A 16425-nucleotide genomic window follows, 5' to 3' on the forward strand; every position below is an offset into this window, starting at 1 on the left:
ATATATAGATTCTACAGACCTTACCGAGTACTTCTAATGCCACTTTATGTAATATGTCATTCAAATACAGTGTATTGCATTGGGGCCAATGGAATGGGCCATATTCCTCAGTCCCCATGAAATGACACCAGATATACACTCAGTGGCCAGTTTATTAGGTACACTCATCTGCAAAGCCTCAGTTAAAATGTGCATATGTTTTTTGCGCTGAGCTTCCTATTAGTTGATTCTGATACTTTCCAAGTGGGAAACGTGGACCTCATCTTTCTACAATGAGTTTCCAAGTTGGACATTTCTGAGTTGTCGTGAACGCGGCATGAGAGCTTCCCCATTCATCTGTGGTTTCACTTTGGGCAATGACAAGCAAAAGCAAGATAGATCGTGCAGCAGCAAATGTTTCATTGCACTTCCAACTGAACAATCATTGCGTCTGATATGGCTTTGATTTATTTGTAAAAGGGCTGTGCAGAGGCTCGTAATTACACTCAAATTGTGAAAATTATGATAACACTCATTTCTGTAAGAGCTGTTTAAAAATGTAAAATAATAAACGGCTGAAATTTCTGCTCGTTTTGGGTGGGTTGAGTTTTGGCCCAGATCATTACGTACTAATCTGATCGGATTATAATAGACCAATGACAGTTCATATTTTATTTGTATATCCTCCCACAGCAGCTGCTGGTCCTGTCCATTGAAGTATATAAATCACACTGGTCAAAAGGATAATTTTGTTCCACAAACTAGCAGACAACCTCCAACTCCCGCACTCAATCAGAAATATCATCCCAAGCTTCCTCCAAAACAGCCAAGGTTTCCACAGCCACCATTCACCCCAGAAGCTGGAGTCCCTCAAGGTTCAGTCCTCAGCCCACTTCTATGAAACTATCTATATCTCAGGCACTTACTACCCCCCACCTCACCCTACGTCGGACAGGAATATGTACCTGCCTGGATTACAACTTCCACACATCAAATGAACAGACTACAAAGAATACAGAACAAAGCAATAAAACTGCCGTTCAGAAAAACATGTTTCATCAACATTCAAAACGTCCACCACATATCTGGAGTCAAGACCATGATAGAAAGACAGGCAATATTATGACAGAAATACAGAAATACCTGAACAGAGCAATCCACAACCCAAGCACAATGGGCCACAGAAACACTATCAACCACAGGGCTCTCGAGTGTGACTATTTTGGTCGCATATGCTCCTAGATTTTTTGCTGTGTAACGTGACATTTTTGGAGCATCAGTGCAACCAGGGGAAAAAAACACCCAGATAATAATAGTTGTAATGATAGGTTTCACAGTGCAATTGTTTCCAAGTGCCCTATAGAAAAAAGTGAGTGCAGTTTCGTTCAATCAAAAGCCTACATGTAAGGAACACTAGGGCTGACCCCAATTAGTCAACTGGTTGATTGTTTGGCCGTTAGGCTGATGGTCGACAGAGATTGTTTTAGTCGAGCAGTAACAAATATATACAGTACCAGTCAAAAATTTGGACACACCTACTCATTCCAGGGTTTTTCTTTATATTTAATATTTTTTACATTGTAGAATAATAGTGAAGACATCAACACTATGAAATAACACATATGGAATCATGTAGTAACCAAAAAAAGTGGAAAAGCAGCCAACAAGTGTTCAGCGTATGTGGGAACTCTTTCAAGACTGTTGGAAAAGCATTCCATGTGAAGCTGGTTGAGAGAATGCCAAGAGTTTGCAAAGCTGTCATCAAGTCAAAGGGTGGCATCTTTGAAGAATCTAAAATTCCAACCTTTTTGTTAGCATTATCTATTCCAAATATGGCATGATACCACTATTTGTATCCGTTTGAAATCACTTTCAATGGGGCGACTGCCCTAGAAAGTCTATGTAAATTACGATCGTGCGATAACTACCAATCTATTTTAGTTTCACTGTCCGATCATTAAAAAAAGCCAACTAATTGTTATTTTTACCTTTCCACAAACGGTCTGGTATGTGCTGCTTGATAGGAACAAGTTAACACAAATGTATCAAAGAATATGACATGATTAGTTAGTGGCAAACGTTACTGCCTGCCCAGTGAGCTATCTTGCAACATTTCAGTTATGACCTATCCTCTTAAATGTGGTGGTCAGTGGATAAACAATGAGTTGAACATATGTCTGAAAATGGACTAGTCACCATTTATTGTAATCATGTCTGACCAGTTGGCTAATATAGCATGTGTGCCCATGAGCTCCCGACTATAGCTAGCTGCGTCTTTTGACATCCACGATTAGCTAGCTAGTTGGCTACTACCTTCATTTTAGTCAGTAGCCATGCATCTCAATGCAATGGTCACTGGATAAACTAGAAATTAGTTGAACATATGTGGCTGAAAACAAACTAATAGCCAGTAAGTGTTGTTGTTGCCAATGCTGGAATCATATCTAACCCGCTGGCTCCTGAGTCTAGAGGGTAATGGTGTAACAATAGTCACTACCTTCTTAACTCAGTTGCTGGAGAGCAAGGGAAGGAAGTAGTTTGGGGGTGGGGTTGTCTGAACAAATATTTTTGCCTGCGCTGGCACCTGCAGGCGGCTATATCGGTCCTCTAATACAGGACTATTAAAGGCCCAGTGCACTACTTTTGTAAAAAAATATATATCTATCGTTGTCATGACTTCTGCCAAAGTTCTCTTCTTGTTTGGGCGGCGTTCGGCGTCACTGGCTTTATAGTCACCACCGATCCATGTTTCAGTTTCGTTTTGTTTTGTCTATCATACACAAATGGTTTCTATTCCATTAATTATGTTCCTTATTTAACCCTCTGGCTTCCCTCTCTGTTTTGTGCGTTATTGTTTGTCATGTGGGTTTGTGTTTTTTGTGCTCTGGATTATTGTGTTTTTCCTTGTTGGAACTTTACTTATATTTTGAGTAAATTTCGGACTATTACTCATATCTGTGTCCTGTGCCTGACTCCGCATTTTTCCATTTACCAACACCCAACACACAATCATTTTTTAAATTCTGATTTTTCGGGGGGTGCTGCATCCCTACTTCTCAGCACCCCTACTTCCCACGGCTATGGAAACCACTAAAGGATATCACCATGAGGCCAATAGTAATGTCATAACTCTCATGTGAAGATCTGAAGGATCAGGTAGCACTGTGTCCGCTCTACAGCACCCTCTCTCTCTCCTGCAGAGGGAGAGGGGGCCGCTTTATGGAGGTCGTAAAATACGCTGCCTCAATGCTCTGTAGTGTTCGATATTGGAATGTAACTGTGGAACACAGAAAGACACTTGGACATTAAAAGGTTGAATAATTGAGCAGTATTTCATTTACATCTAAATGTTGTGAAACGTATATGATTAAATATGAAACTATTTGTGAAAAGATGTAATGTGATGTTAACCTTCTATATGAGAAAATTGTGTTCCCTATGAAGCAATAACCAAGTCAGAGGCCATGCCTCGTGAGCACAGACATTACCTTGGCATCATGAACCGCCCCCTTCTCCCAAAAGTGTATAAAAACACTTGTGACAAAATATACATTTTATGCCAGAGACCCACGGACGTCACGAATGGTTTAAGAAATCTACAAATCACTCTAGAGACCAACACATGCCGGGTGAAGCTGGTGTGTGAAGTGGTTCAAACTACAACTCTACAAAAGGACAAGACCAGAAAACGTGGAGATCATCCCCACACTGAAATGGTGAAGAAATCTACAAACTAAAGACCAATTATTCAGGCTGCAGCTGTTTAAGTACTTTAGTCTGGTAAACACAACCGGTCGAACGACCGAATAGTATGCCTGACGTATCCATTACAACAGACACTGTCCACTGAGAACTACAACCACGAAAGTCCTTGGGACTACTGGGGACCAAAGACTCTATCCAGCAGATGGACCGGTGATCACAGAGAGGGACACAGAAAGGCATACAATGATAAATATGTAAGATGCAATTGATTTTCGAATGAGTGGTTGTTCATGTTAAAAGTATTAGCATTTCATGAGTGTAGCTATCAACTGTATTACAGTGAATCCAATCGGATTGTCTTTTCAGTGCATCATGTCAGTAACCAATGTATGACCTAATTCTGTGTGTGTTTATGTAATTCTGTGATTGATTAAGTTAGTTAGTAAATAAATAATTAAGCCAATTTGTTTATCACTGACTCATGATCTATACTAGGGTTTGTGCAGATATCCAAGTGTTTGCAACATTCAAAATATGACTGATGAGGTAATACATTAATAAGTGACTAATTGATAAACTATGAAAATAACTGAAAAGTTAATTCGAGAATAAGAGACTTGAACTTCTCTATAGGGTAGGGTGCAGCATTTGGAATTTCGGCTGAAAGGCATACCCAAATTAAACAGCTTTCTACTCAGGCCCCGAAGATAGGTTATGCATATAATTAGTACATTTGGATAGAAAACACTCTAAAGTTTCCAAAACAGTTAAAATAATGTCTGTTAGTATAACAGAACTGATTTGGCAGGCAAAAACCTGAGAAAAATCCATTCAGGAAGTAGGAATTGTTTTTTGAGTTTTCTATTACAGAATCCATTGATTTAGGACTCAAATTGCAGTTCCTATGCCTTCCACTAGATGTCAACAGTCTTTAGAAATTGTTTCAGAATTGTATTCTGAAAAATGAGGGAGGAAGAGCAGTCTGAATGAGTGGACCCTGCCGTGTCACAGAGCTTTTTCATGCGCACGACCAGAGAGAGTGCCTTTCTTGTTTACCTTTTATATTGACAACGTTATTGTCCGGTTGAAATATTATAGATTATTTAGGCTAAAAACAACCTGATGTTTGAATATAAACATCGTTTGACATGTTTCTATGAACTTACGGATACAATTTGATTTTTTTTGTCTGCCTGTTGCGACTGCTTTTTGAGCCTGTGGATTACTGAAGAAAATGAGCAAACAAAAGGTTTTCGGATATAAAGAGAGACTTTATCGACGCTAGAGACATATATTTAATCTATTTTGAATTGAGGCTGTAACAACAAAATGTGGAATAAGTCCAGGGGTATGAATACCTTCTGCAGGCACTAATTCTCTAACACGATTGGCTGAAACAATAGCCAATAGAATAGCAGTCTTGACTGTGAGCTCACATAGCTCAGGTGAAGACAGGAACTCAAATGGTGGGCTCATAGGTGATCGTAGGACATCTATGAGGGTGTCTAACTCCCATGAGGGTACTGAAGGAGCCTTGGGGGGCCGTATCCTGTGGGGGCTGGGGAAAAAGTGTGACACCAATCAGGCCCCCAAGGACTGGAATTGCCCAGGCCTGGCGTAGAGAATGGCATGGCTGTCTGAATTACAACAACTTCAGTATGCTTGGTTTTCCAAAGTTTGCCATTCGCTTGTGAGAGGAAGTCCGCTAAAAGACGGACTTCCCATGTTTGGGAGGTTGTCATCTATACAAGGTCTGAAAACCAGTGATGCTGTGGCCAATGTGGAGCAACAAGTAGAACTGACAGCTCTCAGGACTGATCCTCCTCAAGACCTGAGGGAGCAAAGGAATTGTTGAAAACGCATACAGAAGGCCCCTTGGCCAGCTGAAAGGGCATCGACATCAATGAGTTGAGTCTTGCGATGCGAACAGATCGGCGATGGCCATTCCGAATCGCGTGTAGATCAAGTCACAAAAATTTAACATTAACCTAATAAAAATGTGATTTGTGCAGGAGGCCAAATACTGTACATTATTACAGCATGTTGGCTATATGCCTCGCCTACCAATATTGTTTTTCTCAGACCATATTATATTTCAAAACTTGAGCTTTGATAAAAATAGATCAGTTGGTGTAGCTGAGGCACAGCTGAGCATAAAAGGAAATTATTTGCAAATAATTAGCTTTAAACTGATGGCCATGGTGCTTAAAAAAAGTGTAATAGTGTTGAATAAAAGTGATGACACTGCTGAATTAAAAACTTAGACATGAACTCACTCAAAAACAGCAGCTCTTTGCTGTATTCTTTTTGAGTCTCTCTCTGGTCAAGATTTTTAAAGTTATGAAATCTCACATAGGCTAGTATCAAACTTTGTGGAAACGGTAGGCACACTCGATTTAGCCACAGGTCTCCATGCCTGCCGGGTGAGCGGAGTTAGTTTTGTCAGACAAATTAAAATGGTTAAAAATGGGAACATATTGCTTACCCGGTGCACAGGGCTTCTGAATCAAGTGCAGCTACCGCCAGCAGCTACCGCCAGAGAAGACCTTAGCAAGACTACAAATTCCAACAGGAAGCTCCTGCACGTCATCTCTAGCCAACACTGTCAGCTACCGTTCACCAGCGTGATCAGAGACCTTCTGTACCCAATCCATGATGAATCCATGTGCTCTATTGAAATGAATAAAGTGTTGAACTTCTTACGTCCCCTTTCTCTGTCTTATCTAGCCACTGGCTACACTTTATCTAGCGAGTTAGCAGAGCAGTAGATTAAAAAAATATTTTTGTTTTACTTTTGAGCATCTTAGCAATACAATGTGTTCTATACAGCTGTCAAGAGTCACTTAATCAATTATATAATCATTAACCAGACTACCCCGGATACCAGACTTAGATGTGGTATAACTTAGTTCTAAAATCAAAAAATCTATTGACATTCAGAATTGACTGAGACATCCAGCCTGTATTGTAGTTTCATGACCAGAGACAAATCTTCAAAAGGCACAGTATTTATTTATTCTGAGTGGTTCACATTCTTGATTTGTAGGATCCTTCCCACTATATGATCGATATGTGAAGTGATAAACTATTAATTGATAACTTGGGATTTTATGTAAAAAAGTGCACTTGTCCTCGTGAAAATGACAGTTTATTATATATTCTACAGCTGTAATGTCATCAATCAAATCAACCTTTATTTATATAGCACATTTCAGGAAGTTATTTGGCAGGCAACAGTTGGACAGCACCCCAACCCCAACAGGCACACCATGAGGAGAGGGAGGTTGGCGGCCAGCAATTACAGAGTAGTGGTTAGGGCCAATCGCGTTACTCCATCGCTGCTAAAAAAGGGTCTTCAGATCAATCGTTGGATGGGGTGTTGTCTGTAAAGTGGGACACATAACGAAGAGGAGGGCACCAAGGCATTCAAAATGGCTACAATGATGGATGTGCAGGAGTAAGGGCTTTGGGTCACGGGGTCTGGGTACATTCAGGGCACAACACATCAGCTGTCTGTGACCAGGAGATAAAAAAAAACTTTCCAAGCCAAACCATTTCATAACCACTACACACAGCCAACATCGTCGTCACCATATTAGCTAACGTCAAGACAACATAGCTGTTAGAACTAACGCTTTAGTAAACCCACTACAATCATACAGTGCACTGTACAGTTAGAAAGCAGTTTAGCAGTTACACCGGGGAGTCCAGGTGGCAATATATTCATAAAACTAAAAGCTTATATTGACTTAGAAGAGTTCCAGTTTGGAAAAACATAGCCAGCTAGGTAACATAGCATCCATCTCCATTTGCGCCGGTTGTTTGTTTGAGTAGGCTAGCTAGCTGCATTGGCTAGCTATGTAAGTGAAAGAAAAAAATGAAATATAGCTAGCTAGCTCTCTTTTGCTTCTCCTTAATTTTCGAAGAAATGTATTTGTTCAAAACTGTTCAACAATTGTCTTTCTCCCTCTTTGAGTCAACTACTCACCATGTTATGTACTGCTGTACTAATTAGCTGTAACTTATGCTTTCAATACTAGATTCATTCTCTGATCCTTTGATTGGGTGGACAACATGTCAGTTCATTCTGCAAGAGCTCTGATAGGTGTGAGGATGTCCTGCGGAAGTTGTCATAATTACTGTGTAAGTCTATGGAAGGGGTTGAAAACCACAATTCCTACGTTTTGGATTGAAGTCAATGTACCCAGAGGAGGACGGAAACTAGCTGTCCTCCGGCTACGCCCTGGTTCTAACCTACAGCGTGCTGTTGAGGCTACCGTAGACCTTCATTGCAAAACAGTCTGTTTTCGTCAAGTATTTGGTGACGTGAATATATTTAGCATAGTTTATCTAAAAAGGACAACTTTTTAATGTTTCACTATTTTTATTTTTATGAAATTCAAAGATGGTCCTCCCCTTCCTCTTCTGAGGAGCCTCCACTGACTCAAGTTTTGCTCAATGCAGCCAACTAAAGTAATGCCGTTAATGTAAGTTCAATCACAAAGGCTGGTCTGAGTGCATCTCTTTAGTTTCATTCAGTATCACAACACAATTCACATTGCATTTTATCATGGGCACAGTGGAATTTATATATGTGATGTTTCAACTATGTCTTACCCCCAGAGTGAGAGATTAAGAGAGAGAGTACATAATTTCCAACAGATCTCCTTGTGGAGAGTGGCGTTGATCATGCACTGCTTCTCGTGGGGTGAGCCTGATGTTCAGCATGTCACGCCTCAGGTCTAAAACATGGGGAAAAGTGGACGTAGTCAATCAATAGTATCACCATCTTTATCTGGACAGAAAACGCATTGTTTATCATAACACAAACACACCTTGGACAATGTGACAAGTGGTCCCTCAACTCCCAACCCTAAGTCATGAGAACCATATGTAACAGGGTTGAATTAAACATCCTTAGTTGTATGAGTTTTGTCATAATTAAGCAGACACGCTGTACATAACCTATGTGTGTGTAGTTGTGGAGCCACCTGCTGTATTATTTGTGTAACTGCATCTCTGTGCATATGTGCGCATGAACACGCAGGATCCAGGTAAAGAGCTGTTAAACTTTGATGGAGATGTCATGATGGATTTGAAGTTGCTCTGAAGTTTACACATTGTGTAGTGTGTATGTCTGCAGAATAAACTGTGAAAGAGAACAGCACTGTGTCCTTTGTCGATGAGCCATGTGATAGCCGTTACACTGGTGCCATGACCCGTCGGATCCTCAAAATCAGCCTGAAGCAGATCACCTGGGAAAGTGAAGATCAAGTGTGCTCTTCTGGTCAGATGTTTGGTTTCATTGTCATAGGACTACTGTTAAGTCATTTCAGTGTTGAGGGTTTTTCCTGTTTTATTTTCCGTCCATCTTTCTTTACATTTTTATTCTACATTTAATTTGTTTAATCTAAAGGTGGTGTCATGGCTCACAAATGTACAACTGATAGTAAAATAGTTTACGATTATACTACTCCTATTGCAGAGGGGTGTTTGGTTTGGCGAGCATACAGGTATCAATGCGATGTCCAGTGGGTTTCATGGTCGGGGAGTGTGGACATATCAGTCATTAGCTGATAGGAGCACGGGGCAAGGTCAGAGCCCAGGTTGTTCACCTATGGGTCTGTTTTTGAGGGGAGGTCCACACACATCCACACCCAGTAGCGATACAGATGCCATACCACACCGTACTGACATGGTGAGCCAGTTAGGTGACTCCAAAGTAGCCAGATTGATGTCAGCAGGAGCCATAGATATGAGTGATGAGCTCCACAGTACACCATAAAGAGAAACGTCAGCATCTGATTCAGTAAGACAGGAAGTTGCACATGTGACAGTCCATGTCAAATCTGAGAAAGAACCCAGAGTGTTCAGGGGTGACAGCTCTGACAAGTACACAATTCAAGAGTGGGTTGATGTGACAACAGACTATTTGAAAAGGCAAAGATGTAAGGTGCCTGATCAAGTGGAAGAGATCATGATCAGGTTGATGGGAAAAGCTAGGGATGCAGTGAAGATAGACTTGTGGGGTGAGGAGTCGTTGGATGTGAAACAGAACCCAGATCTAATCTATCATATCCTCCTGCAGTATTTTAGTGACACGTCATCATGTCTCCCGCTTGAAGATTTATACTCTACCAAGCCCAAACTGAGGGAGGACTCAGTAGACAACTGGACCAGGCTCAACAAAGCAGCAGATTTAGCTGATGAGGGTTTACGCAGACAGGCTGGGAGGATGGAAAACATAAGTCAACAAGTAGCCTGCATGTTTGTGAAACATTGCCCTGATCCTGAGCTCTCCTGCAGATTCAACTGCAAAGCACTTCCTGAGTAGAATTCCAGAGATGTTCAGGTGAGGATCGATGAGTACCAGAGGGAGCAGAGAGCCTTAATGAAACAAAGCAGCGTTACACAGCTGAAGAGTTATGCCACTGCTCTGCACGACAAGGTCCCAGTGTCACATTACCAAGCTAACGATGAAAAATGTCATGCCTCACACTCTTTTGCTCCTGTTCCGAGGGAGGCAGTACAGGTCAAGATGAAGATACTCCCAACGCTAAAGCTCTATAGATGGCAACCAAAGACTCTAGTGACATGACTGGAGATGTTGTGTACCAGAACACACATGTGATAGGAAGACGCGACAGCCTCTTTTACACGCCTGTGATTGTTGGTAACAAAGTTACTCTAGGTGCTATGCTTGACAGTGGGTCAATGGTGTGCACAATGAGTGAGATGGCAGAGCTGAAGTTGATAGATGCTGGTGTAGTTGATGTGAAAAGCCAGTTTAACTCAGATGTTGTGCTTGTTGGCTGTGGAGGACGCCGTGTGAGGCCTAAGTCTACATTCAACATAAACATGGAAGTCTATTGTTCTAACCTTGGTAGTAGAAGGTCAACCTGATGAATTAATACTGGGAACCAACGCGATCAAGCACATCCTCGTGATGAAGTGGAAGGACAACATTGTTGTTAATCCACAATACTAACCTAATTGACAGTGAAAAGAAGGAAGCCTGTACAGAATACAAATATTCCAAAACATGCATCCTGTTTGCAACAAAAGTAATACCAAAGTAATACTGCAAAAAAATGTACTTTATGTCCTGAATACAAAGCATTATGTTTGGGGCAAATCCAATAAAACATTACTGAGTGCCACTCTCCATATTTTCAAGAAAAGTGGTGGCAGCATCATGTTATGGGTATACTTGTTGTAATCGTTAAGGACTGGGGAGTTTTTACTAAATAAACTGAAAGGAGCTAAGCACATGCAAAATTCTAGAGGGAAACCTGATTCAGTCTGCTTTCCACCAGACACTGGGAGATTAATTCACCGTTCAGCAGGATAATAACCTAAAACACAAGGCCAAATCTACACAAGTTGTTTACCAAGAAGACAGTGAATGTTCCTGAGTGGCCGAGTTACAGTTTTGACTTAAATGTCCTTGAAAATCTATGGCAAGACTTGAAAATGGTTGTCTAGCAATGATCCACAACCAATGTCGAACAAGCCCAGTAATACAACGCCCATGCAGCAGAAAGCGGTCTGGGGCGAAGATTCAATAATCAACAATTCTAGAATGTTTGTCAAAAAAGGTCTATAGTCTATCACCCGTACTGTAGGTGGCGGCATGCACCTCTAACGATTGTTTGCGGACTGCCATAATACCATAGAAGAAGAAGGTCTGTCGCTAAGCGATGAACTGAAATGTTGGTTATTTTTTGTTTTTTAAACAACTAATTGGCTGACATTGGTTCAATTATTTGAATTAAATTTCATTCAGTTTTTTTTCTTCTGTGAGCTCCTTTGGCACATTGCAGTTTCTCTAGAGATAAATCAGATCCAGCCTGAACTATGTGATGTAGTAGGGAGTGGTAGTTTCCAACAGGTCAATATTCTTCTCGTTCTTCTCGTTCAACACATACCACATAATTAACTATAATGACCATAATCCATTGCGTATCTACTTGTCCAGTCTGTTTCTTTTACGCCTGCTATGGAAGAGAGACAAATGAGTGAAGGTGAGGTGATATGGAGAGCAGCTGTTGCTTTGCAGGCTATCTCAACTTGAAAATACATGATCTGTGATGAGTTGTTAGTTGGTATTCAGCACTCAAAAGTATGCTTTATTCACTTTGAAGAACAACAAAATAGTGATGTTGTTAGACAGCATTGGCAGCTGCTCTATAGAGATGAGATAATGACTTGGAATGTAATCAGTCTGTAGTAGTTAATGTGAATAAATTAAAGTAGCATCCGGTGCCGACAGATGGCTGCCTCGCTTCGCGTTCCTAGGAAACTATGCAGTATTTTATTTTTTTATGTTGTTATATTGTGTTATTATTATGTTATATTTCTTACACTGTTACCCCAGGAAATCTTAGGTTTTATTACATACAGCCAGGAGGAACTATTGGATATAAGAGCAAGGTCAACTCACCAACATTATGACCAGGAATATGACTTTCCAAATCATGTCCAATCAATTGAATTACCAAAGGTGGACTCCGGTCAAGTTGTAGAAACATCTCAAGGATGATCAATGGAAACAGGATGCCCCGGAACTCAATTTCGAGTCTCACAGCAAAGGGTCTGAATACTTATGTAAATAAGGTATGTTTTTTTATTTGTAATACATTTGCAAACATTTCTTAAGACCTTTGTCATTATGGGGTGTGTAGATTGATGAGGATTTTAAAAAATGTAATCCATTTTAGAATAAGGCTGCAACGTAACAAAATGTGGAACAAGTCAAGGGGTCTGAATTTTGTACGATTCAATATGTATGTCCAATACGTGAAATATGAACAGTACCATTCAAAAGTTCGGACACACCTACCGCATTGACTGACCTTCATGTCTTAAAGCAATGGACTGTCATTTCTCTTTGCTTATTTGAGCAGTTCTTGCCATAATATGGACTTGGTATTTTACCAAATAGGGATATATTCTGTATAACTTACCCTGCCTTGTCACAACATAACTGATTGGCTCAAACACATTAAGAAGGAAATAAATTCCACAAATGAACTTTTAACAAGGCACACTTGTTAACTGAAATGAATTTCAGGTGACTATCTCATGAAGCTGGTGGAGAGAATGCCAGTGTAACGGATGTGAAACGGCTAGCTTAGTTAGCGGTGCGCGCTAAATAGCGTTTCAAATCGGTGACATCACTTGCTCTGAGACCTTGAAGTAGTAGTTCCCCTTGCTCTGCAATGGCTGCGGCTTTTGTGGAGTGATGGGTAACGATGCTTCGTAGGTGACTGTTGTTGATGTGTGCAGAGGGTCCCTGGTTCGCGCCCGGGTATGGGCAGGGGACGGTCTAAAGTTATACTGTTACACCAAGAGTGTGCAAAGCTTGAAGAATCTAAAATAAAATAAATATTTTGATTTGTTTAACACTTTTTTGGTTACTGCATGATTCCATATGTGTTATTTCATAGTTTTGATGTCTTCACTATTATTCTACAATGTAGAAAATAGTAAAAAATAAAGAAAAAACCCTTGAATGAGTATGTGTGTCCAAACTTTTGACTGGTCCTGTATGTCCAATATGAACATTTTGAAGCAGATTGGCAACGTTTTTAAGGGCCGCAAAATCAGCAGCCACGCTCCTCTGGGTGTAAACTCTGGATTTCTGAAACTTCTTCTGAAACCAGAAGTGCTTTGAGTAGAATTGACCCCCATTTTGCTGCGACACAACATACATAATATTGTTTACAGTGCAATATGTATGTCCAATTTGAAAAAAAAAACTATTGGATTTAGGCTTTTAGGCCACTCTTTAAGGGCAGCAGAATGAGTAGGGATTCTCCTCTTGATGTAAATTCTGTGGATTTGGAAACTAGAAGAGCTTCGGAATAGAATGGATACATCTTTAACTCCAACACAAAGTACAGAACATTGTGTATGGTGCAATAAATGGTAGGAGTACACACAAAAAAACAATGTTGACCATTTAGGTTTGAAAAAATAAATAACATAATATCGCAAATAAATACTGAATTATTATTTGTATGATAACAAGTGTAAAATGTATCGATGTGGACATTTCCATAATTTTCACCTTAATTTTTAATTTACAAAAGTATACAGGACGGGACTCTAATTCTAAATGAGTCCAAAAATCCGTGACTCGGAAGTACATATTTATTCTTGCCTGCTTGAGAGCAGCTGGTAAAGCAACGTTTTATACTTCAGTGGAACTATCCCATCAGGCTCCAGTGCTAGCTACCTTGAGAAGTTCTCATTGTTGACGTTGACAAATATATTGATTAGTTTCCCTTTCATCTATGATTTAATTTTAAGTCATGACAAGCAAAAGCAAGAGGGAGATAGTTTGTGCAGTAGATGGCTGCAAGGCTGAAAATGTTTCTTTGCATGGTCTTCCATCAGAACAGACACTTCGTCTGATTTGGCTTAAATTTATTTTTAATAATCAAGTGCCAGAGAAGTTCAGTCAGTACCTGCGCATATGCACAGCACACTTCTCATCGGACTGCATTGCAAATCAGGATAGGTACACAAGTGGATTTGCTAAGAGATTGATCCTCCAACAAGGTTCTGTCCCATCCATCTTGCACCCTGCAGCGGCAACCAACCAAGTAGTAAGTGTTTAGCTAGATAATGTAAAGGACATGCTATATCTTGTAATTCTGATGCACATCAACACAATTCATCATAATCAGTCTTTGCTAGCAGATATCGTCAAAGTCCTAAAACAATGTTGAAAGGGGGGTTAATGTTAGCTAACTAGCTACAATATGTTGTAGACGTGGGGTAGGACATTGGAATATATGAAAACTCCAGTCCATGCGGTGGCGATAGCACTGCGTAATCAGAATAGTGCATGTACTTTGTACACCCCCAACCTAACAGACTTGTATTCTGAAGAATGTAACAGTAACGTAAGCTAACAGTTAGCCACTCCACCATGTCGCACATATCGCCGGTAACTACTTGCAGCTTTCTTGGTTGTTCCAAAGCCAGGACTGATACTTTACACAGTCTTCCTAAAGACCCTGAAATCAGAAGACAGTGGGTGCAGTTTCTTTTTACTTCGAATCCAGGTGTGCACATCGGTACTACAACACGAATTTGCAGCGCGCATTTCAACAGGGACTCGTTTCTGAATTGGGGGCCGAAGTCAATGGGGTATGCCAAACTATTTGTTCTGAAACCGGACGCCATCCCAACTATTTTTCCGATCCATGAAGTATCGGTAAGTTTATGTCTCCCTAACGTTAGTTGATAATTAGCAAGCTGGAGAAAACAATGCGAAACGTCACCTCACTGGCTTCTACTCTTTTTTTTGTGCCGATGTATTCAAACATGTTTGGTTTTATCGGGACGTCTGGGAGTGGGACTGCTCGAAGACATCGGTAACCCTCAGATAGCATCTCTGACCCGCTCACAATAAACGAGCCTCGGTGACGACCTCGGGGCCCGAGTAGGCAACGACCGAGGGATTTTGTCTCCGATCTCAAACTCGACTAGGACAGCTAAATCCGGGCAATATCCTGTAATGTACACCTGGATAAAGCGCATACAGGGGAGGGGGCGTTCTCCGCTCACACGTCTCCGAAAAACTACTTTTTTCATTCAACGTTGGAGGAAATACTTTCCTAATGTTTGAGGAACGTGTTTGCTGGCTATATGAATTATACTTTATTTAGACGTGTGTTTTGTTTGGCTAGAGTTATGCTAACCTGTTTCGCTATCCCTTTAGCTTTGTTAGCTAGCTTGCTGGTCAGTTAGAGGTTAGCTGCTATATACAGTAGTTGGCAACTGCCATCAAGTTCAGTGGTGGAAAAAGTGCACAATTGTCATACTTGAGTAAAAGTAAAGATGCCTTAATAGAAAATGAAAGTCACCAAGAAAGATACTACTTCAGTAAGTCTAAAAGTATTTAGTTTTAAATATACTTAGTGTCAAGTATAAATAATTTCAAATTGCTTATAATAAGATCAGATGGCACAACGTTTTTAATTTACCGATAGCCAGGGGCACACTACAACACAGAGACATAATTTACAAACTAAGCATTTGTGTTTAGTGAGTCCTCCAGATCAGAGCCAGTTGGGGTGACCAGGCATCTTCTCTTGATAAGTGTGTGAATTGGACCACTTTCCTGTCCTGCTAATAAGCATTGAACATGTAACAAGTACTTCTGGGTGTCAGGGAAAATGTTTGGAGTGAAAAGTAAAAGTAGTCAAAATATAAATAGTAAAGTACAGATACCTAAAAAAAAAAACTACTTCAGTAGTACTTTAAAGCATTTTACATTTACATTACATTTAAGTCATTTCGCAGACGCTCTTATCCAGAGCGACTTACAAATTGGTGCATTCACCTTATGACATCCAGTAGAATAGTCACTTTAAAATAGTGCATCTAAATCTTAAAGGGGGGAAGAAGGATTACTTATCCTATCCTAGGTATTCCTTAAAGAGGTGGGGTTTCAGGTGTCTCCGGAAGGTGGTGATTGACTCCGCTGTCCTGGCGTCGTGAGGGAGTTTGTTCCACCATTGGGGGGCCAGAGCAGCGAACAGTTTTGACTGGGCTGAGCGGGAACTGTACTTCCTCAGTGGTAGGGAGGCGAGCAGGCCAGAGGTGGATGAACGCAGTGCCCTTGTTTGGGTGTAGGGCCTGATCAGAGCCTGGAGGTACTGAGGTGCCGTTCCCCTCACAGCTCCGTAGGCAAGCACCATGGTCTTGTAGTGGATGCGAGCTTCA

General features: G+C 40.7%; 2 protein-coding genes across 9 annotated transcripts in view; one reads left to right on the forward strand and one right to left on the reverse strand.

The window, feature by feature from the left end:
* LOC118360211 (uncharacterized) overlaps positions 1-16425 on the reverse strand; it is an 81076-nt gene that overhangs the window by 8883 nt on the left and 55768 nt on the right. The window contains exon 20 of one of the 4 annotated variants that reach the window (XM_035739466.2): positions 7976-8426. The exons of the other annotated variants lie outside the window; for them this stretch is intronic. Coding sequence (XP_035595359.1) covers positions 8414-8426 — 13 coding nt within the window. The 3' untranslated portion in view covers positions 7976-8413. Of the gene's footprint in view, positions 1-7975; positions 8427-16425 lie in introns of those variants that run through there. 4 annotated transcript variants of the gene reach the window in all.
* LOC118360212 (zinc finger protein 345-like) overlaps positions 13861-16425 on the forward strand; it is a 30762-nt gene continuing 28197 nt past the window's right edge. For 2 of the 5 annotated variants that reach the window (XM_035739470.1, XM_035739472.1), the window contains exon 1: positions 14576-14911. In XM_035739470.1, the coding sequence (XP_035595363.1) occupies positions 14624-14911 (288 nt within the window). In that variant the 5' untranslated portion in view covers positions 14576-14623. Of the gene's footprint in view, positions 14298-14575; positions 14912-16425 lie in introns of those variants that run through there. The other 3 variants (XM_035739469.1, XM_035739473.2, XM_035739471.1) reach the window with 3 other exon arrangements.

Source organism: Oncorhynchus keta, chromosome 27, assembly GCF_023373465.1.
Source record: "Oncorhynchus keta strain PuntledgeMale-10-30-2019 chromosome 27, Oket_V2, whole genome shotgun sequence".
Lineage (NCBI taxonomy): Eukaryota > Metazoa > Chordata > Actinopteri > Salmoniformes > Salmonidae > Oncorhynchus > Oncorhynchus keta.